We start from the raw sequence: 27,763 nt of genomic DNA, 5'->3' as shown, positions 1-27,763 counted from the left end.
AACAGCTGTTTAGTGAAGAAATCAGCCGGATAACGACCTTATGATAAGTGTATATACAGATTCTTTTTATCGTGTTTCAAATAATTCAGCGCCATCACACCAGAGTAGCAGACCTGAGAGATGAAAACTAGCAGGAAAGGCCGATCAGGCTGGGCTAGGGTAGTCACAGAGAAGACATTTCCACTTTTGGAAGAAACCAAAATCAGGGGCCATAGATATAAGATAGTCACGAATAAATCCAATCAGGAATTCAGGAGAAACATCTTCATCTAGACTGGTAAGAATTTGGAACTCACTACCATAAGGAGTGGTTGAGGTGAATAGTAGAGATATAATTAAGGGGAAACTAGATAATCACATGAGGGAGAAAGAAATAGAAGGATATATTATGATGAGGTTAGATGAAGAGTGATGTGAGGATGCTCGAGTGGAGCATGAGCACCAGCATGGACCAGTCTGATCACCAGCATGGACCAGTCTGATCAAATGTGCTGTAAATACTAAGCAACTGATTCATTCAAATGATTGAATTTTTTTTTCTGCTTTCCCCCCCTCCACCAGCCATGGTTGCATTAGGAATATCATAGACTTCTTCGAATTTAGATGTTTTGGCCTATTTCGCCCTGTGATGGTGGACTGGACACATCAATATACAATAGACTACGACCAGACGTCGGGCAGCGGCTATCAGCTCGTGTAATGGGATCCAAGCTCACAGGGTGAATCAACTTCACCGTTAACCTTTTGAACTGGTGCCTGACAAATTCCCTCCATTTCCTTCTCCAGTATCCAAAATGCAAATGTGTTGCTGAGGGGAGGTGACATCCTGTGGTTCTTTCATCTGGATCTGTCACATTCAGAAATTAAACAGGGACAGTGTTGCTGCCTGTTTCTTTTCCCCATTATGATCAACTGTGGTATAAGTGGATGGCCAAATGGGACCCTTTATTTAAAATAAATACAGACTGCTTTTCACAGGAATTAGTTTTTAACATAACGTTATGTTTGGCTCTGATTTCAGTGTCAGAGGAACACTGAGGTGTGAATTCTGGAACCCTGATTCTGGCCTATTCGTTTGGGTGCTCCAAATCACATGCAGGAATGTGTCTGTTTCAATTGTGCTGCTTGTTAAGCATTATTTACATGGTACTTTAAATTTCATAGCAGAATGCCAGAAACTGATAATCCAAGGCCGAGTGCAGAGGTAACATCTAAAATTCTTTTGTATCAGTTGTTTGTTTATTTTAAATACTTTCTTTTCCCCTTTTAATCATGATGTTAAACAATGAATCAATGTCCATCTTGCATTTCTAGATAATTAGGTATTAATAATCGTTGACAGGAAAATCATGAGTTTGCACGCTATCACTGTCAGTCTCATTCACTCACCCATGATTGAGTGGGTTTTCACAATTCTGAAGCAGATGGTGCAGCAATGAGCATCAGAACTGTTTATTTCACATGGGGGTTGGGAGATGGAGAGAGGAAAAGCTTGCACCATCCATCTCATCTCACTCAGATAGAGTCTCCTGCAGGTTGAATACGGATCTGAAGTGCCAGCCATGGAGTGGTGCAGGCACTTTGTCTGCCCTCCTGTCTAAATGGTACAGAGTGGCGAGTGGCTCTCACTGGGAGAGGGACCGGAGAAAAGAAACCTGCATCTTAGAGAAGAAAAGAAGATCTCGACTCGGATCATTGTAATGCATCTTTACAGCTTTTTGGTTTTAGTCACAACTGTGTATCCGCTGCTTTCTGGAAACTAATGATTACAGACAGTTGAAAGTTTGGTAAGGCAACAAACTCAAGAAACCTGTGCAAATTGCTTTAACTCAGCTCCTCGAGCCAGTGTAAAGGTTGGTTGTATCTGTATATAAATTATTTATCAACTAGTTTTACCAGTGCGTAATTTTGTCAGTGTTAGTTTGGAGCTATGAATTTGACTTTCAACTCCATGAGAAAAAAGAAGTTAGGAATGTAGTTCATTTGCTTCTGGTGGTGCTGCTGCTGTTGGTAACTAATCAACCATTGAATTCACTGCATGTCCTGATGCTTGGCAAAAAACACATTTTAAAAAATGGCAGCTCCCTAGACTGTAGGACATAAAACATCACAACAGCTTACAATAAAATGTTATTTCAGCTTCTTCCCCTCAGCAGGAAGATCAGTGAATTTGTAAATAGTGAGTGTCCTGTGTTTGCAAAGTACAAGAATTTTCAGTAGCTGTTTATTTTGTAGTGGAAGGCACACATAGCTTGTTAGCAGTGTACCAGATATCAAGACTTGCAGTATTGTAATATTAGTCAACTTGAATGTCTATCAGGTTTTTTTAAAAAAAAATCAAGAAAAGTTTCTCCCTGACACAGATTGGAGCATATTGAAAGCTTGTGCTCACGTGAGATATTAACATCACATCGCCAAGGCTCTCCGTGTGTGAAATTTGCCTGAGAGGCAGGACTGCAGCTGGTGGCCCATTTTACCCTCTGCTTGATCAACAATGAGAATGAGAACCAGGCAGGGATTAAAACAGGTTCAGGGTGCACTGTTATTAACATCCTTTGCACCAACTCCAAAAGAGAGTTTCACCCTCTTTAAAGTTTAACACACCTGGTATTTATCATGATGACTTTTTCTTTGTACTTTGACTTTGAATAATCTGTTATTTACCTTCACTTTAAACTCTGTGATCACAACCCCAGGCTATTTTTTTCTGTTGTGTGTGTGTGTGTCTGAGTTTCATACTTGCAAGTAATTAAAAGTTTTACATTTCACTATTAATCAGAGACACTACATTCTGCAAATTGTGAATATTGTTTTGTTTTTGTATGACATTATTTATAACTGTGCCAAGTGTTTTGTTTTGCTACAATCCAGACCCTTTGTGTACAATGTGGAGAACAAAATATAGGACTGTAATATTAAAAAACCGGCTGTTCTTCCAATTGTTGAATCAGTTTGTCAAATTTTGTAAATTATTGAACTAATAAATCAGCTGTACCTAGTCATCCATCGCTATCAAACATGCTTTGCTGCCTGCAAGCTGATTTTTTTTGTGTGACTGCAGTTAGTTGCTGGGTGAAGTTTATATTCATTGTCAATCCTTTTATTAGATGCTCCTTTAAATTTTGCCTACAATTATTGTACCTGCCTTGGATTTTTTCTGTAAAACTTGTGACTTTTTGCGTACTTTCAGCATTTAGTTGTAAGCTTGATAGGAGCTTCTCACCCACATGATAATTACAGCCAACCTGAGCCAAGCATTCTTATTCCTGGTGAGGTCGGGGGTCACTGCCAGATCCAAAGAGAGCTATAAACACCATAACCAGCTGCCTATCCAAACCAACTTTCCCAGCTAAACCACCATGGAAGAAACCTGCGATCACTTGATTTGATGCAACCGCTGGTCCCACTGAGAGATCCACCAGCTACACTGAGCAAGCCCCTAGATTGATTGATTCACATTGGAGCACAAACTCCACCTATTGACCATCCTCCCCCCACCACCCTCCCCTCCACTCCGCAGTCTACTGGTAAAGGGAAGACAAAGACTGGATGATCCATGAGGTGGGCCAATTCTTTTTGTGAATTGTGATGACTATTATTTACCTGCACCATTAAGCATGGTCTTCCCTTTAACCCCTCCCAAGCCTTGCACTTCCGTATTGTGCCAATCCTCGTTAGCCTTCACTGATTTCCCATATTTCTATCAACATTATTCTTCTTTACCGTTCCTTCCTTTCTGAAGCTGACCCAAGGCTTGTGCACGCCTCTTTCACTCCTTTCTATTACCTCAATCCTATCTCATCTTTTTTCTCCCTTCTAGATCTTGTCCATGTTATATGCAAATTATCCAGTAAGTTGTACAAAGAAGGATATTTCAAGACAAAGTTAATCAATATAGAGACTTTATTGTTCCACAAAACCCTGTTTGATCACAGATGCTAACCTATAAAATCACTTTTTTGTGTGTGAAAGACTGCGGCAACTAAAAGTGAACTGTTCATCATTGGACTGCAGCCTGCTTGAGGTCTCCAAAGATTTGTGGCTACAAAAGCAAGTCAGAGGCTGGAAATTCTGCGGTGAGTATTGTTTTCAAGGAGGGATAGAAATGACTCCCCCATTCTACCACTCCAGGCCTGACCATAACAGGGTTTGTTGTGAATTTAGAGAAGATGTGCTTTGCCAATGCTGCAGGAGTCACACTATGCTTTCAGATTATAAAGAATTAGACAAGATAAGTTTATTGAAACTAGTTCCTAAATTTAAAAAAAACTACATAAATCGCATCCACCATTCATACATCGCACACATTCCCTTGGTTCCACACACACTATTAAAGATGGTAGAATAAGAGGACAGACTTAAAGATTTTTTACAGTTTGTGAAGATGATAAAACAAAGGAGTATACGGTAAGCTGTCCTTTGGCTGGTCTCGATGTGGTGATTCCACATTGCGGCAGTTTTGTTCAGCTGGCTTCCTAGGTGTAGTATGAACATACGAATTAGGAGCAGGAAGAGGCCATTTGGCCTCTCAATCCTTCTGTACCATTCACAAGTTGATGGCTGACCTGATTGTGACCTCAAAACCACATTCCCATCTACCTCTGATAACCTTTTACCCCCTTGCTCATCAAGAATCCATCTAGCTCTGCCTTAAAAATATTCAAAGACTCTGCTTCCACTGCCTGTTGAGGAAGAGTGTTCCAAATACTCATGACCCTCTGAGAGAAAAAAAATCTCAACTCTGTCTTAAATGGGCAGCCCCTTATTGTTAAACAATGACCCCTAGTTCTAGATTCTCCCACAAGAGGGAACATTCTTTCCACATCTATGCTGTCAAGACCTCTCAGGATCTTAAAGGTTTCAATCAAGTCACCTCTCATTCTTCTAAACTCAGTAGATACCAGCCCAGCCTGTCCAACCTTTCCTCATAAAGCAACCCGCCCATTCCAGGTATGAGTCTAGTATGGAGCAGATTTCCATGTTTTATCCCCAAAATGTCTCAGTGTGCAATAGATTCCTTTTCTCAGGGTGGTTACTTTGCAAATCCAGGCACAGTACTTTTGAATAACAGAGAGAGAGCATCTTTGCAGCCTTTTAGTACAGCATTCTGACCTCTCTGGCTTAGTATACAATTCTTAAAGTCCTGCTGGCTGCATATTTTGGAGAATTTCAATTAAACCATGTTTGCTGCCATCATTGTTTTTAAAACAGGTAATTGAATTTTGGTGTCTCATCTCAGAAACTTTTGAAAAGTGTCAGGTAGTGTAAAAATCAACAGGCTGTCACCCTCCCCAGAGCTTTTGAGTGTCTGTTCCTTTTCATCCCACTTGGGTAGAATGCAAGTATGTGCATTGAAGCTGGTTAGCAGTCATCCAATGTTTTATTAGGATTATAATTCACTTTTTTTAAATCCAACCGGAAAAAGAAGAATTAGAAATTGTATCTTTTTTAAAAAGTGCGTCTTTGTAACATTTCTGCACTGCACAGTATGAAATGAGATCCACTCTTATTTCATTACGAGACTGAGAAAAAGCACTAATAATAATAAAACCCATACATATACATTCACCCACACCATCACATCTTCCTTTTTACTCTGTTGGGTGTGTTCTGGTTAGGTCAAGTTGTTCCTATTTTGGTTTTAAACTGGACAGAGCACCTGCGATCACATTATTTTCCCCAGCAATATGGATAATTTTGAATGATATGGTTGGAGGAGCAAACCCCAACTTAATAGTCTCGCATTTTTGGTTTTGAATTTCTCTACAAAGGTTAAGGGACTGTGGCCTCTGTGTAGCCATTTAGGACATATTTCTCTGTTTGAGAGCTAGTAATAATCCTAATGTTTCTTTCTCCACAGTGGAATAGTGCTTCTGGTGTTTGTTCAGTTTCTTGGAGAAATACCCGATCAGTGTCTCTATGCCTGATTCATGCTCCTGGAGTACAGCCCCTACCTGAGGTCACTAGCATCGATGGCTACTTTTAATGCTTTGCCGAAATCTGGAGCTGACACCAGTTTGTTGCTCTAATGGCTGTCGGCTTCTCCAAAGCTGTTTAGCATCTCTCTGTCCACACTGTATAGGTCTGTTTGTGACCATAAGACATAGCAGCAGAAGGAGGCCATTTGGCCCATCGAGTCTGCACTGCCATTCAATGAGATCATGGCTGATCTGATAATCCTCAACTCCACTTTCAAGCCTTTTCCCCATAACCCTCAATTCCTTTGCTGATTAAAAATCTGTCTATCTCAGCCTTGAATATACTTAGCGACCCAGTCTCTACATCCCTCTGCAGTAAACAATTCCACAGATTCCACCCTCTGAGAGAAGAAATTCCTCCTCATCTCTGATTTAAATGAACGACCCCTTACTCTGAGATTATGCCCTCTGGTCCTAGACTCTCCCACAAGGGGAAACAACCTCTCAGCATCTACCCTGTCAAGCTCCCTAAGAACCTTATATGTTTCAATAAGGTCGTCTCTCATTCTTCTAAACACCAATGAGTACAGGCCCAATCTACTCAATCTCTCCTCATAAGAAAATCCCTCCATCCCCGAAATCAATCTAGTGAAACTTCTCTGGACTGGCTCCAATGCCAGTATATCTTTCCTTAGATAAGGGGACCAAAACTGTTCACAGTATTCTAGGTGTGGTCTAACTAGTGCCTTGTACAGTTTTAGCAAGAATTGTCTATTTTTATATGCCATTCCCTTTGAAATAAGGGCCAACATTCCATTTGCCTTCTATATTACCTGCTGAACTTGTATGCTAACTTCTTGGGATTCGTATACAAGGACCCCTAAATCCCTCTGTGCTGCAGCTTTCTTCAGTCTTTCTCCACTTAAATAATATTCAGCTCCTCTTCCGGCCAAAGTGCATAACATCACACTTTCCCATATTATATTTCATCTGCCACATTTTTGCCCACTCACTTAACCTGTCTACATCCCTCTGTAGACTTTTTGTGTCATCTTCACCACTTGCCTTCCCACCTATTTTTATGTCATCCGCAAACTTGATAGTATATTCACTTCCCTCATCCAAGTCATTAATATATATATTGTAAATAATTGTGTCCCCAGTACTGATACCTGTGGCACTCCACTAGTTACAGGCTGCCATCCTGAAAATAGCCCCCCATATCCCAACTCTGTTGCCTATTAGTTAGCCAATCCTCTATCCATGCTAATATACTACACCCAACACCATGGGCCCTTATCTTATTAAGTAGCCTTGTGCATGGTGCCTTATCGAACACCTTTTGGAAATCCAAATATGTTACATCTACTGGTTCCCCTTTATCATGCTTGTTACCTCCTCAAAGAATTCTCATAAATTTGTCAGGCATGATTTCCCCTTCATGAAGCCATGCTGACTCTGCTTGATTAGATTATGTATTTCTAAATGTTCTGCTATTACATCCTTTATAATAGACTCCAACATTTTCCAATGACAGATGTTAAGCTAAATGGCCTGTAATGACCTGTTTTTTGTCTCCCTCCCTTTTTGAATAAGGATGTTACATTGGCAGTTTTCCAATCCTCTGGGAACTTTCCAGAATTTAAGGACTCTTGGAAGATTACTACAAGTGCATCCACTATCTCTGCAGCTATTTCCTTTAATATCACAGAATCACAGTGTAGAAGAGGCCCTTCAGCCCATCGAGTCTGCACCGACACGTGAGAAACACCTGACCTACCTACCTAATCCCATTTACCAGCACTTAGCCCATAGCCTTGAATGTTATGAGGTGCCAAGTGCTCATCCAGGTACTTTTTAAAGGATGTGAGGCAACCCGCCTCCACCACCCTCCCAGACAGTGCATTCCAGACCATCACATCCCCCCCTAAACCTCCTGCCCCTCACCTTGAACTTATGCCCCCTTGTGACTGACCCTTCAACTAAGGGGAACAGCTGCTCCCTATCCACCCTGTCCATGCTCCTCATCATCTTGTACACCTCGATCAGGTCGCCCCTCAGTCTTCTCTGCTCCAATAAAAACAACCCAAGTCCATCCAAACTCTGTTCATAACTTAAATGTTTCATCCCAGGCAACATCCTGGTGAATCTCCTCTGCACCCCCTCCAGTGCAAGCATATCCTTCCTATAATGTGACGACCAGAACTGCACACAGTACTCCAGCTTTGGCCTCACTAAGGTTCTACACAACTCCAACATGACCTCCCTACTTTTGTAATCTGTGCCTCTATTGATAAAGGCAAGTGTCCCATTTGCCTTTTTCACCACCCCACTAACATGCCCCTCCGCCTTCAGAGATCTATGGACACACACGCCAAGGTCCCTTTGTTCCTCAGAACTTCCTAGTGCCATGCCGTTCATTCAATACTTCCTTATCAAATTACTCCTTCCAAAGTGTATCACCTCTCACTTTTCAGGGTTAAATTCCATCTGTCACTTATCTGCCCTTTTGACCATCCCATCTATATCTTCCTGTAGCCCAAGACACTCAATCTCACTGTTAACCACCCGGCCAATCTTTGTGTCATCCGGAAACTTACTAATCCTACCCCCCACATGGTCATTAATATCCTAGGATGCAACCCATCAGATCCAGGTGACTTATCGGCCTTCACCCCCATTAGTTTCCCTAGCCACTTATTTTGCCTCTTTACCATTTTTTCCCCCTTTGATCCTATTTGCTGTTTCTTAATGTTTGTACACTCTGTCCCTTCCTGTCACACTCTGGATATCATTACCTAAGTAGCTGCCCTGCAAGGCCGCCATGTCCTTTTGCTTTGTAAGCCCACGTATCCCCTCTCCAGAACCCTCCTCCCTGCCTCCTCCCATCCCCTCTATTCTGTTTAAAGCTCTCTACAGCCCTAGTTATTCGATTCGCCAGGACACTGGTCCCAGCTCAGTTCAAGTGAAGCCCGTCCCACCAGAACAGCTCCCTTCTACCCAGTACTGGTGCCAGTGCCCCATGAACTGAAACTCATTCCTCCCACACCAATCTCTGAGCCACACATTTAAATCCTTGACCTTATTTACCCTATGCCTTGGTTCAGGCAGTAATCCCCGAGATTATTACCTTGTAGGTTCTGCCTTTTAATTTAGCTCCTAACTGTTCAAATTCTTTCAGCGGAACCTGCTTTTTAGTCCTATCAGGGACAGCTACAGAAGTTAGGGACAAAGGTAGAAACTGCACATCCCTAGGAATCTCACTATTTCCTGTTTTGTTCTGTGGATGGGAAAATTCGCTAATACCTGTACCACAGCTCTGGGCAGTACTTGTCCTTGACCCACTACATGTCCAAGGTAGGTCACCTGAACCTTAATAAACTCAATTTTTGTGAGTTTGACCACTAGGTCAGCTGACTGTAATTGTTGGAAGAGGGCTTCCAGTTGAATTTTTAAAAAAGTGGGCCTACCTAAAAATGAAGTGCCAATCTGGTGAAGCTACAACACAGAATGACATGCAAGCTAACCCAGTTAGGATTGGAAGGCAGTTGCAGAGTAATTTTTTCACACACACAATGCTGGAGGTCTGAAAGTCACGTCCTGAAAGTGGGGGGTAGAGGCAGCAACTCTCACCGCATTAAAAAGCCTTGGATATACATGTGAGGAACCCTAACCTACAGAGCAATGGATCAAGAGCTGGAAAGTGAGAATTGTTTTTATTCGTTCACAGAATGTGGGCTTCGCTGGCTGTGCCAGCATTTATTGCCCATTCCTAATTTCCCTTGAGAAGGTGGTAGTGAGCTGCCTTCTTGAACAGCTGCAGCCCGTGTGATGTAGGTACACCCACAGTGCAGTTAGGAAGGGAGTGCCGGGATTTTGACCAACCGACAATAAAGGAAAAGCGATGTAGTTCCAATTCAGGATAGTGAGTGGCTTGGAGGGGAACTTGAAGGTTGTGGTGTTCCCATACATCTGCTGCCCTTGTTCTTCAAGGTGGTAGAGGTCACGGGTTTGGAAGGTGCTGTCGAAGTAGACTTGGGGAGTTGCTGCAGTGCATCTTGTAGATGGTGTACACACTGCTGCTACTGTGGTGGCAGAGGGAGTGAATATTTAAGGCGGTGGATGTGGTGCCAATCAAGCGGGCTGCTTTGTCCTGGATGGTGTCAAGCTTCTTGAGTGTTGTTGGAGCTGCACTCATCCAGACAAGTGGAGAGTATTTCATCATACTCTTGACTAGTGCCTTTTAGATGATGGACAGGCTTTGGGGAGTCAAGAGGTGAGTTACTCTCCACAGAATTCCCAGCCTCTGACCTGCTTTTGAAGCCACCGTATTTATATGGCTGGTCTAGTTCTGTTTCTCGTCAATGGTAACCCCCAGGATGTTGAGAGTGGGGAATTCAGAGATGGTAATGCCATTGAATGTCAAGGGGAGATGATTAGATTCTTTCTTGTTGGAGATAGTCATAGCCTAACACTTGTGTGGCATGAAAGTTACTTGCTACTTATCAACCCAAATCACAGAATCTTAACAGCACAGAAAGAGGCCATTCGGCCCATTGTATCTGCACCGGCTCTCCAAATGAGCATTATGACCCAGTGCCATTGCCCTGCCTTTTCCCTGTGCCCCTGCACACTGTTTCTATTCAGTTAGTCATCTAATACCCTCTTGAATGCCTCGATTGAACCTGCCTCCACCACAATTCTAGGCAGTGTATTCCAGACTCGAATCACTCATGTGAAGTAGTTTTTTCTCACGTCATATTTGCTTCTTTTGCAAATTACTTTAAACCTGTGTCCTCTCGTTCTTGATCCTTTTATGAGTGGGAACAGCTTCTCCCTATCTACTCTATCCAGCCCCTCCTGACTTTGAAAACTTCTATCAATTCTCCTCTCCAAGGAGAACAGTCCCAACCTCTCCAATCTATCCTCATAGCTCAAGTTTCTCACCTCTGGGACCATTCTTGTAAACCTCTTCTGCACTCTCTCCATTGTGTTCACGTCCTTCCTATAATGTGGTGTCCAGAACAGTACACAATACTCCAGCTGAGGTCTAATGAGTGTCTTATATAAATTCAGCATTACCTCCCTGCTCTTGTACTCTACGCCTTTATTGATAAACCCAGGATACTATATGTTTTATTAACTGCTCTCTCTACCTGTCCTGCCACCTTCAGTAATCTATCCACATATACAACCAAGTCTATCTGCTCCCTTGAAAATTTCACCCCTTACTTTATACTGCCTGTCCATGTTCTTCCTACCAAAATGCACCACCTCACACTTCTCTGCATTGAACTTCACTGCTACCTATCTGCCCATTCCACCAACTTGTCTATGTCCTTTTGAAGTTCTACACTGTCCTCCTCACAGTTCACAACACTCCCAAGCTTCATATCATCTGCAAAATTTGAAATTGTTTCCTGCACACCAAGATTTAGATCATTAATATATATCAGGAAAAGCAAGGATCCCAATACCAACCCCTGGGGAACTCCACAACAAACCTTCTTCCAGCCCGAAAATATCCATTGACCTTTACTCTCTGTTTCCTATTTTTCAGCCAATTTTGTATCTACATTGCTACTGTCCCTTTTATTTCATGAGTAATAACTTTTCTCACAAGCCTGTTGTGTGGCACTGTGTCAAATGCCTTTTGAAAGTCTATGTACACCACATCAACAGCATTACCCTCATCAGCCTTTTCTGTTACCTCTTCAAAAAACTCCAGCAAGTTAGCTAAACATAATTTCCCTTTTAGAAATCCAGGCTGGCTCTTCCTTATCAACCCATATTTTACCATGTGGCTACTAATTCTATCCCAAATAATTGTTTCTAGAATCTTGCCCACCACTGAAGTTAAACTGTCTGGTCTGTAATTGCTGGGCTTATCCTTACAACCTTTATTGAACAAGGGTGTAATGTTTGTAATTTTCCAGTCCTCTGGCACCACCCCTGAGTGTAGGGAAGACTGAAAGATTATGGCCAGAGCCCCTGCAATTTCTACTCTCACTTCCTTCAATATCCTTGGATGCAAGTCATCCGGTCCCAGTGCTTTGTCAATTTTAAGTACCGATAGTCTATTCAACACTTCCTCTTTATCAGTTTTGAACCCTTTTGGTGACAATTTCCTCATCTGTCACCATGACCTGGGTAGCATCTACCTCCTTGATAAAGACATATGCAAAATATTCATTTAAGCCCCTTTGTCCATGTGTAAATTCCCTAATCGGCCCTACTCCTTTTACCACCCTTTTACTATTTATATGCCTATGGAAGACTTTGAGATTCCTCTTTATGTTGGCTGCCAGTCTTTTCTTATAATCCCTCTTCATTTCGCTAATATGCTTTTTCACCTCCCCTCTGAACCTTCTGTCTTCTTCTTGGTTCTCAATTGTATTTTCTACCTGTCATAAGCACACTTTTTCTTCTTTATCATCATTTCAATCTCCTTTTTCATCCAGGGAGCTCTGGACTTGTTTGTCCTGCCTTTCTCTTTTGATGGAACTTACCTTGACTGTGTCCGAACCAATTCTTTTTTGTAGGTAGCTCATTGTTCAGATACAGTTTTTCTTGCCAATCTTTCATTGCAGCCTATCTGGCCCAGAGTTGTTCTTGCCCCATCGAAGTCGGTTCTCTCAATCTGGTTATTGTCTGCATCTTGCTACATTTGGGCCTGGGCTGCTTCAGCATCTGAGGATCGATGAATGGTGCTGAACATTATGCAATCATCAGCGAACCTCCCCACTTCTGACCTTATGAGGGAGGGAAGGTCATTCTCGAAGCAGCTGGAGATGTTTGGGTCTAGGACACTACCCTGAGGAACTCCTGCAGTGATGTCCCGGAGCTGAGGTGATTGGCCTCCAACAACTACTACCATCTTCCTTTGTGTTAGATGTGACTGGATAACTGTTTTGGTTAGCACAGAGACTGCTATAAATTTCAATGATTCTATATCTGATCCCAGTTCATCCTGTAGAACTAATTGAGGTATTGATTGCTTCTTTTGGGAAGCTAGTGTTGTAGCAGCTTCGAGGAGCCTGTCTCTGTAATCAGATCAATGTTCTTCTTGATTAAAATGCAAGGATGATTCTAACACTGCAATGTTGTTAATGAAGTTGTGTTTAAAAAAAAATGTTTCATCTTTTAATTTTTTGATCCACTACACAGCACTCTGGGACGCTTCCAAAGTGAAATGTATTTCATTCATTCCTTTATGTGTGCTCTATGCAAAGGCAGGTTCTTGGCTCATTGTCTGTTAACATTTAATCCTGAGCTTTTTTGTTTTGTTAGTGCTGGTTTGTTATTGCTCTTCACTCTCGGGCAGGGTGAGGAGGCTGGTCCCAAGCCTACCGCAGCCAGAATGGTAATTGAACCCACATGCTGTTGTTATTCTGAACCACAAGTTAGTCATCTAGCCAACTGAGATAACCAGCCTTATGTCAAGTCTGATGAAAGCATGCAAACAGCTATTGCTAAACTTTCTTTCCGTCTTCCAGTGTGCTATCACTGGTTTAGGAATCTTCTATCACAGCTGAAACCTGCCTCAGCACTGTTGTGGACTGCTCAAGGGCCTCCATTGTTTTGATCACTGCAAAGGTAACTGCAGAGGAATTCTGTCCAACTAACTCATGGAACCATACCTATTTACAATGTAGAAAGACCATTCAGCCCATTGTTTCTGTGCTGGCTCTTTGTCAAAACTATTCCCACTGTCTTGATCTTCCCGCTGCATTTGATGTTTATCAACTTTATCCTTCAATGGCCTCATCCACTTGTCAGTCCCTGTGCATATTTTTGCTAACTTTTCTCCTCTCAATGTGGCCATTTTAAATTGATGACTGCTCATTACTCATTCTGCAAACAGAGGACATAGTTGATCAAAGAGATAAAAACAAAAAACTGCGGATGCTGGAAATCCAAAACAAAAACAGAGTTACCTGAAGGGTCATGAGGACTCAAAACGTCAACTCTTTTCTTCTCCGCCAATGCTGCCAGACCTGCTGAGTTTTTCCAGGTAATTCTGTTTTTGTTTTGACATAGTTGATCCCTCTTCACCCCATATCAATTTAAAAACCCTTTATTAAATCTCCTCTTCACCTTGTCTGCTTCAGTGGAAATAATCCCAGTTTCTTCTCACCTTCTCAGCCTTCTGTCAATCCCATCAATTCCCTCATTAATGGCATTCTGCCCTCCTGTTCATGGGGACACCACCACCTGCAAGTTCCACTCCAAGTCACTCACCATCCTGACTTGGAAATATATCGCCGTTCCTTCACTGTCGCTGGGTCAAAATCCTGGAACTCCCTCCCTAACAGCACTGTGGGTGTACCTACACCACATGGACTGCAGCAGTTCAAGAAGGCAGCTCACCACCACCTTCTCAAGGGCAGTTAGGGATGGGCAATAAATGCTGGCCCAGCCAGCGAAGCCCACATCCCATAAATGAATTTTAATTTAAAAAAAAAATCATGTTTTGCACTGTGTAAATAAATGTTTCTGGATATCTGCCCTATTATTTCACAAAATATTGATGTGTTGGTTTAATTTGAAATAGTGCCCATATTTAACTTTCTCTAATTCACTTGCATATCTTGATAAAGATTTTCTCTCAGTCTTCTTTCAAGACTGAAGAGTTTCGGGAAGATGTTGGGCGGAATTTCCTGTGCCCGCTGGTGTTGGTCGTCATGGTGGGAAGGCCAAAAATCGGTTTCACAACGTCGTGAAACCAGTTTGTAATTGTCCGCTCTGCTCATCAATGGCAGGCTGCATTTCCTGCCGCTGCACATCGAGAACTTGATTGTAATAAATCTGCATATCATTATAAGCCCAGCTCACCGGAATCATCCCCCCACGCTAGATCATCCAAGCACGTCAGCATGTTTCACTTCAGCATTTCTAATGCATGCACCTGGCGAGCTGCATTTTGAGGGTGTAATGAAAATATAATAACTTTCACAATGTTATTGGGATTTATTGTAAAGTAGGAATAGTGGGGTCTGGATAGTCTGTGTAGGTTTTAATTGAATTACAGGCAGCTGGTCTGGGTGCTTTGATGTATTAGAAGAGAAGCTAGGTTTGAAATGCTAAATAAGTAAACATGGCTGAAGTTTTAGAATGTGAGGTTTAAAGGAACGATTGTATTTTTAGATAAGCCAGAGTAATTTGAATTTCAAAAGAAAGGGTGAAATATTACACTTAGCCAGAAGAAGATAAATAATGTGCTTATTTTTCCTAAAGATTACCGATAAATTTGGTACTATGAAAGATTTTTATTATTAGAAAAAAGTCCAAAGACAAATTGGAACAATGGGGAGAAACATATATAAAGGAGATGAGGTAATGTGTAAGGGGAAGGAACTATAAGATCTAACAAGTGTGAAAAGCCTCCAGCCTCTAGGTACCAAGCTGGTGCCTATAGGAACTGAAACTAAGAGAATTCACTGTGAATATCCCAGTCCAGAGTATTCTGTGTTTTTCCTGGGTCTGTTAAAACCTATTTTTTTTTAATGTTGCCTTAATGGAGGTCTAACTTATAGTTAGATTAATTGGGGGAGCTAAGAGTTATCATGGTAGTAATCTGTAGACCTATGTATGTGCTAAATATTATTTCTTTTATTAATAAATGTTTAATTTAGTTTTGTAAAAGAACCTCTAAGACTCAGTGGAATTATTATTACTGAATTCAAGGCACGCGCCTCGAAATAAAAATACGAATTGCAAGCCAGTTGTGGTGGTTGTTTCAAGTTTCCCTTTGGGTGATGGTATGTCAGGCGATCGGAGCTCACCCAGCATCAAAACGGCATGTTTCCTGGGAAGCATTGTTAGTGAGGCAGGATTGGGACATAATGGTGTGAAAAGTTAAGATTCAGGTAAGCTATGATCTCTTTGAATGGCAGGGCTGGTTCCTCTATGTTCCTAAATAGCCAGAATAATTCTTGTTAGATGGTGGAATATGAAGGAATTCACAACAATTAGGTAAATAACAGCATTAATCAGCGAAACCTTTATTGCTTCACAGTGTGTTCTATGTAACAGTGGTGTAGATGCCACAGAAATATAATTGCTTCACTTTCACCCCTTGGTAAACTAGAAGAGGTGGCATCTTTAGAATAAGCTCCACTTTGAAAATCGTCTGGTGACCACCTTAAGAGTTCTGTGTACAGAATCCACCTGGTTGTGTTGTCATATCTCATAACTCCCCAAACAAAGGGCCTGAATTGTGATTCTGTGAACTGCAGGATAATTAGTTCTCGAGCTTCATGAGGGGAGGGGCTATTACTGCGTGTGTATAAGGCCACCAGCATCTTGCCCGAATCCAAATCCTTTAGGCCCAATGTTCTTGGTGTAGCAACCAGCAAGGAGGAGAGAGAAAACACAGAGACACAATTCACTGTCAGTCTAGAATGTTTAAGGGAGAACCACAATGGAATTGAAACAATCAACTCGACAGAACACAGCTTGAAACTTTTATGAAGGCTCACTGATTCACTGATGCGCTTCAGAGGAGGGAAGCTGTCACTCCAACCCAATCCAGCCTACAGACAACTTCAGTTCCACACTCTATCTTTAACTCAATGTTCCTGGGGCAACAATGAAGGGTAATAAATGCTGCCTGGCTAGTTTCGTCCACATCCCGAGAATTATGAAATAAATGCAACACTGGAAGTGAAAATTAAAGGTGGGCCTTGTGGTACACTGACTTGTGCCCCTGAATAAAGCCCTAAAAAGTGTAGAAAGATCAAAAGACAAGAGGTTTTCTGCAGGTGACAGGAATGTGAGGTTTTCAGCAGACATTGCAATTCTGTCAAAAACCTCTTTAATGCTTTCATTGGTGGAAAGATACAATGTGTGCCAACCAGTCATCGGAAGTCCAGCTGAGTGGGGCTGCATTCACCTGGTTCCATTCTTATCTTTCTAATTGTATCCAGAAAACCACTTGCAATGGTTTCTCTCCCTACTCCAATACCGTTACCACTGGTGTCCCCCAAGGATCTATCCTTGACCCCATCCTCTTTCTCATCCCCATGCTGCCCCTTGGTGATATCATCTGAAGGCACAGTGTTAGTTTTCACATGTGCATTGATGACACCCAGCTTGACCTCACAACCACCTCTCTCGACTCTCCCATTTTTCTAAATTATCAGCCCGCTAATCCAACACTCAGCCATCATTGTCTTACTGGATGAGCAGAAATTGCCTCCAATTAAATATCAGGAAGACTGAAGCCATTATCGGCCCCCACTCCAAACTTCAGTCCCTAGCTACCGACTTCATCCCACTCCCTGAGATTAAAACAGTCTATTCACAACCTTGGTGTCATATTTGATCCTGAGAAGAGCTTCTGACCTCATATTTATGTCTTCACTAAGATTGTCTATTTCCACCTTGGTAACATTGCCTGATCTTGCCCCATCTCAGCTCATCTGCTGCTCATTCAGGCCTTTGTTACCTCTAGATTCAACTATCCCAACACACTCCTGGCTGATGTCCCACATTCTACCCTCCATAAACTTCAGGTCATCCAAAACTCCGCTGCCCATGTCTTAACTCGCACCAAGTCCTATTCCCCCTTCCCCTTGTGCTCACTGACCTATACTGGCTCCTGGTCGAGCAATGTCCTGATTTTAAAATTCTCATCCTCATCTAGAAATCCCTCCATGTCCTTGCCCCTCACTATCTCTGTAATATCCTTCAGCTACACAATCTTCCAAGACATCTGTGCTCCTCTGATTCTGGCCTCTTGTAAATTCCCATTTATAATTGCTCCACTATTGGCGGCCATGCCATCAGCTGCCTGGACCCCAAGCTCTGGAATTCCCTCCCTAAGCCTTTCCTTCCCTCTACCTCACTTTCGTCCTTTAAGACACTTCTTCAAATCTACCTCTTTGACCAAGCCTTTTGTCATCCGACCTAATATCTCCTTATGTGGCTCAGTGTCACGCTTTGTTTTATAATGTTCCAGTGGAGCATTATAAGTCAACATGGTTTTCTAAAAGAGAAATCATGTTTAACCAATTTATTGGAGTTCTTTATGGGAGTTGCATGTAGCAGTGGATAAAGGGGAACCGGTGGATGTACTGTACTTAGATTTCCAGGAAGCATTTGATAAGGTGCCACATCAAAGGTTATTGCAGAAAATAAAAGCTCATGGTGTAGGGGGTAACATTGGCATGGGTAGAAGATTGGCTGGCTAACAGGGAGCAGAGAGCTGGCATAAATGGGTCTTTTTCTGGTTAGCAGGATGTGATGAGTGGTGTACCTCAGGGCTCAGTGCTTTTACAATTTATATCAATGACTTGGATGAAAGGACTGAAGGAATGGTTGCTAAGTTTGCTGATGACACAAAGATAGGTAGGAAAGTAAATTGTGAAGATGATGTAAGGAGGCTATAAAGGGACTTAGGTTAAGTGAGTGGGCAAAGATCTGGCAAAATGGAGTATAATGTGGGAAAATGTGAAATCATTCATTTTTGCAGGAAGAATAAAAAGGAAGCTTATTATCTAAATGGTGAGAGATTGCAGAGCTCTGAGATTCAGAGGGATCTGGGTGTTCTAGTGCATGAATCACAAGAGGTCAGTATGCAGGTACAGCAGGTCATTAGGAAAGCTAATAGAATGTTATCATTTATTGTGAGGGGAATTGATTACAAAAGTAGGGAGGTTATGCTTCGGTTGTACAGGGCATTGGTGAGACCACATCTGGAATATTGTGTACAGTACTGGTCACCTTATTTAAAGAAAGATGTAAATGCGTTGGAAGCAGTTCAGAGAAGGTTTACTAGATTAATACCAGGAATGGGCAGGTTGTCTTATGAGGTAAGGCTGGACAGGTTAGGCTTGTATCCACTGGAATTTAGATGAGTGAGGGGCGACTTGATTGAACCTTTAAGATCCTGAGTGGTCTGGACAGGATGGATGTGGAGAGGAAGTTTCCTCTTGTGGGAGAATCTAGAACTAGGGATCACTGTTTAAAAATAAAGGGTCGCTCATTTAAGACAGAAATGAGGAGAATTTTTTTCTCTTGAGGGTTGAGAGTCTTTGCAACTCTTTTCTGCAAAAGGCGGTGGGAGCAGAGTCTTTGAATATTTTTAAGGCAGAGATAGATTGATTCTTGATTAAAAGGGGTGAAAGGTTATCGGGGGTAGGTGGGAATGTGGAGTTGAGGTTACATTCAGATCAGCCATGATCTTATTGAATGTTGGAGCAGGCTCGAGGGGCTGAGTGGCCTCCTCACAGAAACATAACATAGAAACTAGGAGCAGGAGTAGGCCATTTGGCCCTTCAAGCCTGCTCCGCCATTCATTATGATCATGGCTGATCATCCAACTCAATAACCTGCTCCCGCTTTCTCCCCATATCCTTTGATCCCTTTCGCCCCCAAGAACTATATCTAACTCCTTCTTGAAAACATACAATGTTTTGGTCTCAACTACTTTCTGTGGTAGTGAATTCCACAGGGTCACCTCTCTCTGGGTGAAGAAATTTCTCCTCATCTCAGTCCTAAGTGGTCTACCCCGTATCCTCAGACTGTGACCCCTGCTTCTGGACTCCCCCACCATCGGGAACATCCTTCCTGCATCTAACCTGTCTAGTCCTGTTAGAATTTTATAAGTTTCTATGAGATTCCCCCCTCATTCTTCTCAACTCCAGCGGATATAATTCTTACTGACTCAATCTCTCCTCATATGTCAGTCCCACCATCCCAGGAATCAGTCTGGTAAACCTTCGCTGCACTCCCTCTATAGCAAGTACATCCTTCCTTAGATAAGGAGACCAAAGCTGCACACAATATTCCAGGTGTGGTCTCACCAAGGCCCTGTACAATTGCAGCAAGACATCCCTGTTCCTGTACTCGAATCCTCTGGCTATGAAGGCCAACATACCATTTACCTTCTTTACCGCCTGCTGCTCCTGCTTGCTTACCTTCAGCGACTGGTGTACAAGGACACCCAGGTCTCGTTGCGTATTCCCCTCTCTCAATTTATAGCCATTCAGATAATAACCTGCCTTCCTGTTTTTGCTACCAAAGTGGATAACCTCACATTTATCCACATTATACTGCATCTGACATGTATTTGCCCACTCAGCTTGTCCAAATCACACTGAAGCATCTCTGCATCCTCCTCACAGCTCACCCTCCCACCCAGCTTTGTGTCATCTGCAAATTTGGAGATATTACATTTAATTCCCTCATCTAAATCATTAATATATATTGTGAATAGCTGGGGTCCCAGCACCGATCCCTGCGGTACCCCACTATTAACTGCCTGCCATTCAGAAAAAGACCTGTTTATTCCTACTCTTTGTTTCCTGTCTGCCAACCAGTTTTCTATTCATCTCAATACACTACCCCCAATCCCATGTGCTTTATGCCTTAATTTTACACAGTCCTAGTTCGTATGTTTGTATATTGGGATGTTTCACCACAGTAAAGATGTTATATAAATTGTCAAGGAACTATCATATTTTTCCTAATACTATTGTGGGTTGCTTTAAAGCAGGGTTATGTTTGTGTGTGTGTATTTAATTTAATTAAACTAGAGATGATTAGACTGCAAGGTTTAAATTATCAAAGCAATTTAGTTGTAAAACAGGCATTCCAAAGGAGGTGAGTAAGCTAGGGTGAGGTCTCAGCAGGTATGGTGCAAATTGAATTTTTAGATAAGTAGAGAAGTGTTTGATTTTCAAAGGGGCATAGAAAATATTTACAACTGGCAAGATAACTAAAGCAAAGGTATAACGTTTATTTTTCTCAAAAGTGCTGGCCGTAATGATAACATGAAAGATTTTTATCTTCTGGGAAAAGTAACAGATTTACAGATCAAAAAGGGAGAAATATACTTAAAGAAGGGTAGAAGTCTGTGTGAGGTGTGACCATGTGAAACAGACTTGTTGGAAAGGCCTCTAGCCATCCTGCAGAAGTTTGTTGTTCCACTAACCAAAGTTGTGTTTAAAAGCCTTTGGGAGTCCATTGTCCAGTGGGTTCTTGTGGTAATTGCTGGATGACTTTATAAATTTGGAATGTTTGGACTGTTGCCTCAAAGGGGGTGTGTAGTTGGGAGTCTGGTTAAGTAGAAATTTTGCGAACTGTTATAACTGTGTAATTGTAATCTTATGTGTGTTTAAGTTTGTTCCTCTTTAAAAGAGTTTGAGAGTCAAGATGAGATCAAGGTAAGTAACAAGGGTAATAAATGTTCGGAGAACAAATAGGGTTATAATATAAAACAACTGCTAAAAGTAAAATAAAAGGAACAACTATTATAGACAAAATAAACTGCCTATATAGCAATGTACAAAGCACCCAAATAACATGAGACAAACTAGAGCAATAATCCGTAGTGAGGCATCTCTCTGAAAGATGGGAGCTACAGTTAAATGTTGCATGACATAATTAGAAAGACTCAGGGAGGAAGAAGAGAGAGGGAACATAACAATGACAGCAGAATGTTAGAATGAGAATTCACCTGAATTGAAAGAAAAGATCAGGATTGATCACAATAACAGGAGTAAACTCTAGACCACCTAAAGGTGGAAAGGTGGTGGAGGAAAAATACAGAAGCAAATATGTGAAGTGGGACACAATAATAATCAAGGAAAATTTTAACCACCCCCAAATAAACTGGCAAGAAGAGGTAACGAAAAGGGTTAGAAAGAATGGAGTTTTACAATGTTTGTAAGGACTCTGTTTTACTGAGTGCATACAAAAAAAAAGCCAACAAGAGAGGGAACACGTGGATCTAGAAATGAGAAATGAACCATACAAGAGAAGCAAGTGTAGGGAAACAGCTAGGTAATAAGCCTTCAGATAAGTATTTGGGCAGGACACAGGCAAGACTCAGACTAGTAACAAATTAGAATTAAGCTGATTTTGAGGGGATTTGAATGGAACTAGAGAAAGCATACCAATAAAGAACAAAACAACAGTGAAAACTATTTAAAACAATCATCAAGAAAATTCAGGAGAAACATATCCCATCAAAAACAAACCAGCCAGTTACCACACACTGGGGACCAATTAAAATTAAAGAAAAAGACAGACACCAAGGAAATAGAAAAAGGAGAGAATAATGAAAGGGAATATGAAACAGGATTAGGGAAGAAGTAAAAAAAAATTAGAAAGACAAAGAGAAACAAAATTAAATTAACAAGGAATTTAATTATTCTACAGGCACAAAATAATGAAACCTGAGGTTAGGGACAGGATTACTAAAGGATACACGTGATAAACCTATTGGCAATGGTAACAAAATAGCAGAAATATTGAATAGTTACTTTGCCACAGAGACTAAAATGGTGGACGTGTCATTACAACAAGAGATCAAAGAATATAGAAATACTTAAAACAGAACTCAGCAGTTAATTGATAAACTAATCAACGTTAGAGAGAATAATCTCAGGTCCAGATGGATTGCAGGAACATACATTGAAAGAAATTAGGGAAGAGATAGTGAAAGCAGTGTATTTAACAATTCATCATTTATATTACATATTTATATATTACACATTTATTTATATTACATACATCTAACAATTCATTAGGAAAGGGAATTGTGCCAGACAATTAATGTGATTTCTATACTGAAAAAGGACTTAACACATTGCTCTAGCTTATATCTTTCTTTAGTTGGTTGTATAAATTCTGTAGAGATGAATATTTTGCCAAAATTTCTATACTTATTTCAGTTGTTTATTCTAAAACATTCTTTTGTTGCAATAGACCAGTTAATTTCTTTCTTTATTTGGAATAAGAAAACATACTGAAATAGTAAAGTTTTTCTACAAAATCCCAAGCACTTAGGTGGTTTAGCACTGCCAAATTTTCAGTTTTAATATTGGCCTGCTAATATCCCTAATGTTCCTTTTTGGCTTCATTTGGACTCAACTAGTTTCGCAACGGTATAATTGGAGGCAGCCTCCTGTCAATCCAAATCTCTGCCTGCTCTGTTGTGCTCCTCCATTCCTTTCTCAGCCAGTCATTTTTCTTCAAACCCTATTGTTAGACAGTCAATTAAGATTTGGACCCAGTTCAGAACACACTTTGAGCTGCAATCTCTCTCTTTATACAGCCCTATAATGCAAACCATTTATTTCTGCCTTCATTCAGAGATCCTGCCTTTTGAATCTGGCACGCGAGAGGCATTGAAACCCTTGCTCGCTTATACATTAATAATATTTTTGCTTCTTTTGACTCTCTCTCTCAGAAAGAGACCCGTCTGTCAATCTTTTCCTGATAATTATACCAGTACGTTCCTGGTACCATCCTTGTCAATCTTCTTTGCACCCGCTCCAGTGCCTCTATATCATTTTTATAATATAGTGACCAGAGCTATACACAGGACTCTCTAAGTGTGGGTCTAGCTGAGGATCATTACAGGTTTAGCATCACTTCCCTACTTTTCAATTCTATCCCTCTAGAAATAAAGTATAGGGCTTGGTTTGCTTTTTTTATGGTCTGGTTAACCTATGGAACATAGGAACAGGAGGAGGCCATTCAGCCCATCGAACCTGCTCCGCCATTCAATACGATCATGGCTGATCGAACACTTCAAAGCCTTTTACCCACGCTTAATGTTATTGTAAATCAGAAATCTATCAATCTCTATCTTAAACATAATCAATGACTGAGCTTCCATGGCCCTCTGGGACAGACAATTCCAAAGAGTCACAACCCTCTGAGTAAAGAAAGTGGCTTCCCCCTTATTTTGAAATTGTGTCCCCTGGTTCTAGCCTCCCCAACCAGTGGAAACATCTTACCTGCAACTACCCTATTTATTCCTTTAAGTATTTTGTAGGTTTCAATAAGATCACCTCTCATTCTTTGAAACCCTGTTTCGAATACAGACCCAGTTCCCCCAATCTCTCTTCATAGGACAGTACCGCCATCCCCAGAACAAGTCTGGAGAACCTTTGTTGCACTCCCTCTATGGTAATAATATCTTTCTTAAGATAAGGGGACCAAAACTGCACACAGTATTCCAGATGTGGTCTTAGCAAACTCCTATACAATTGAAGCAAGACTTCACTACTCCTGTACTCAAATCCTCTTGCGATAAAGGTTAACATTCCATCAGCCTTCCTGCATGTTAGTTTTCAGTGACTTATGAACAAGGACACCCAGGTCCCTTTGTACATCTAGACTTTCTAATCTCTTACCATTTAGGGAATAATCTGCACATCTGCTCCTTCTACCAAAGTGGATAACCTCACATTTTTCCACATTATATTCCATCTTCCATGTTCTTGCCCACTCACTAAGTCTGTCCAAATCCTTCTATAGCTGCTTTACATCTTCCGAACAACACACATTCCTGCCTAGCTTGGTATCATCTGCAAACTTGGAAATATTACATTTGGTTTCCACGTCCAAATCATTGATATATATTGTGAACAGCTGGAGCCCAAGTTTTGATCCTTGTGGTACCCCACTAGTCACAGCCTGTCAACACGAGAATGATCTGTTTATTTCTACTCTCTGTTTTCTGCCTGTTAGCCAATCCTTAGTCTATGCCAGTACATTACCTCCTATCCCATGTGCTTTAATTTTGTTAATCAACCTCATGTGGGGGACTTTATCAAAAGCCTTTTGAAAATCCAAGTACGCTTCGTCCACCAACTCCCCTTTATCAATTTTGTTAGTAACATCCTCAAAAAACTCTATTATGTTCGTCAAACATGATTTCCTGTTCATAAATCCATGCTGACTATGCACAATCAGACCATGATTATCCAAGTATCTATTTATCACACCCTTTATAATAGATTCTAGCATTTTCCCTACTACTGATGTAAGATTAACAGGTCTGTAATTCCCTAACAAAAACAGAATTACCTGGAAAAACTCAGCAGGTCTGGCAGCATCGGCGGAGAAGAAAAGAGTTGACGTTTCGAGTCCTCATGACCCTTCGACAGAACTCCAAGTTCTGTCGAAGGGTCATAAGGACTCGAAACGTCAACTCTTTTCTTCTCCGCCGATGCTGCCAGACCTGCTGAGTTTTTCCAGGTAATTCTGTTTTTGTTTTGGATTTCCAGCATCCGCAGTTTTTTTGTTTTTATCTCTGTAATTCCCTGTTTTCTCTCTTCCTCCCTTCTTAAATAGTGGGGTGACATTTACTATCTTCTAATCTTCAGGAACCATTCCAGAATCTATAGAATTTTGGAAAATGATCACCAATGCATCCACTATCTTTATAGCAACCTCTTTCAACATTCTGAGATGCAGAATATCAGGTCCCAGGGACTTATCAACTTTCAGTCCCATTCATTTCTCCAATACAACCTTCTTACTTATACTAATTTCCTTCAACTCCTCATTCTCCCTAGTCCCTTGGATCTCTAACTCTGGAGATTTCCTGTATCTTCCTCAGTGAAAGCAGACACAAAATAACCTTTTAGCTTCTCTGCCATTTCTCTATTCCCCATAATAAATCCTCCTGACTCTGCCTGCAAAGGACCCACATTTGTCTTAGCCAAACGCTTCCTTTTTACAGACCTAGGGAAGCTTTTACAGTCCGTTTTTGTGTTTTTTGCTAGACTGCATTCATATTCTATTCTCCCTTTCTTGGTCTTCCTTTGCTGTATTCTAAAATCCTCCCAATCCTCAGGTTTACTGCAACTTCGGGCAACTTTATAAGCCTTTTCTTTTAATCTTATACAATCCTTAACTTCCTGTGGCACAACATTTACTGATTGATGTATCTGTACTCTGAGATCCCTTTGTTCCTCTAACTCACCCGGACTCACCCTCCAAGTAATACATGACTTCCCTATTCCTGCTGAAATGTACTATCTCGTATTTATCTGTGTTCAACTTCATTTGCCGATTTTTTGCCCATTCTGTAAGTTTATTATTCTCCTGAATTTGTTGCAGGCCTCCTGTAGCCACCCCAATTCCATGTCATCTATGAATTTAGAAATTGTGTTTTTTATTCCAAAGTCCAAATCGTTAATGTAAACTGTGAAGAGAGGTAATCCCAGCACTGATCCCTGTGGAATACCCCTTCCCACTAGCAACATTTTTATTTATTCATTCACAGGATGTGGGCTTTGCTGGCATTTATTGCCCATCCCTAATTGCCCTTGAGAAGGTGATGGTGAGCTGACTTCTTGAGCCGCTGCAATCCATGTGGTGTAGGTACATCCACAGTGCTGTTAGGAAGGGAGTTCCAGGATTTTGACCCAGCGACAGTGAAGGAACGGCCATATATTTCCAAGTCAGGATGGTGAGTGACTTGGAGGGTAACTTCCAGGTGGTGGTGTTCCCATGTGTCTGCTGCCCTTGTGCTTCTAGATGGTAGTGGTCATGGGTTTGGAAGGTGCTGTCTAAGGAGCCTTGATGAGTTTCTGCAGTGCATCTTGTAGATGGTACACACTGCTGTTACTGTGCATCAGTAGTGGATGTGGTGCCAATCAAGCGGGTTGCTTTGTCCTGGATGGTGTTCAGTTTCTTCAGTGTTGTGGGAGCTGTACTCATCCAGGCAAGTGGGGAGCACCCCACCACACTCCTGACTTGTGCCTTGTAGATGGTGGACAGGCTTTGGGGAGTTAGGAGGTGAGTTACCCGCTGCAGGATTCCCAACCTCTGACTGGCTCTTGTAGCCACAGTATTTATATGGTTAGCCCTGTTTCGTTTCTGGTCAGTGGTAACCCCCAGGATGTTGATAGTGGGGATTCAGTGATAGTAATGCCATTGAACATCAATGGACGATGGTTGGATTCTCTCTTGTTGGAGATGGTCATTGCCTGACACTTGTGTGGTGCAGATGTTACTTGCCACTTGTCAGCCCAAGCCTGGATATTGTCCAAGTCTTGCTGCATTTGGACATGGGCTGCTTCAGTATCTGAGGAGTCGTGAATGGTGCTGAACATTGTGCAATCACCAGTGAACATCACCATTTCTGACCTTGTGATGGAAGGAAGGTCACTGATGAAGCAGCGGAAGATGGTTGGGCCTAAAACACGACCCTGAGGAACTCCTGCAGTGATGTCCTGGAGCTGAGATGACTGACCTCCAACAACCACAACCATCTTCATTTGTGCTAGGTATGACTCCAACCAGTGATAGTTTTTCCCCTGATTCCCACTGACTCCAGTTTTGCTGGGGCTCCTTGATGCCACACTCGGTCAAATGCTGCCTTGATGTCAAGGGCAGTCACTCTCACCTCACCTCGGGAGTCCAGCTCTTTTGTCCATGTTTGAACCAAGGCTGTAATGAGGTCAGGAGCTGAGTGGCCCTGATGGAACCCAAACTGGGCATCAGTGAGCAGGTTATTGCTAAGCAAGTGCCGCTTGATAGCACAGTTGATGACCCCTTCCATTACTTTACTGATGATGGAGAATAGACTGATGGGGTGGTAATTGACTGGGTTGGATTGGTCCTGCTTTTTGTGTACAGGACATATCTGGTCAATTTTCCACATAGCCAGTTAGTGGCCAATATTGTAGCTGTATTGGAACAGCTTGGCTAGGGGCGCAGCAAGTTCTGGAGCACAAGTCTTCAGTACTATTGCCGGAATATTGTCAGGTCCCATAGCCTTTGCAGTATCCAGTGCCTTCAGGCATTTCTTGATATCATGTGTAGTGAATCGAATTGGCTGAAGACTGACATCTGTGATGCTGGGGACCTCCGGAGGAGGCTGAGATGGATCATCCACTTAGCACTCCTGGCTGAAGATTGTAGCAAATGCTTCAGCCTTATCTTTTGCACTGATGTGCTGGACTCCTCCATCATTGAGGATGTGGGTATTTGTGGAGCCTCCTCCTCCAGTGAGTTGTTTAATTGTCACCACCATTCACAACTGGATGTGGCAGGACTGCAGAGCTCAGATCTGATCCGTTTGTTGTGGGGTC

General features: G+C 41.8%; 1 protein-coding gene across 2 annotated transcripts in view; it reads left to right on the top strand.

Moving 5' to 3' along the window:
• zdhhc17 (zinc finger DHHC-type palmitoyltransferase 17) overlaps positions 1-3,002 on the top strand; it is a 135,084-nt gene extending 132,082 nt beyond the window's left edge. For both annotated transcript variants that reach the window (XM_041216281.1, XM_041216280.1), the window contains exon 17: positions 562-3,002. In XM_041216281.1, coding sequence (XP_041072215.1) covers positions 562-700 — 139 coding nt within the window. In that variant the 3' untranslated portion in view covers positions 701-3,002. The remainder of the gene's footprint in view (positions 1-561) is intronic.
• Positions 3,003-27,763: the final 24,761 nt, after the last annotated feature.

Source organism: Carcharodon carcharias, chromosome 21, assembly GCF_017639515.1.
Source record: "Carcharodon carcharias isolate sCarCar2 chromosome 21, sCarCar2.pri, whole genome shotgun sequence".
NCBI classification, from domain to species: Eukaryota; Metazoa; Chordata; class Chondrichthyes; order Lamniformes; family Lamnidae; genus Carcharodon; species Carcharodon carcharias.
The sequence above is the reverse complement of the archived record's forward strand: the minus strand, read 5'-3'. Positions and strand labels throughout refer to the sequence as shown.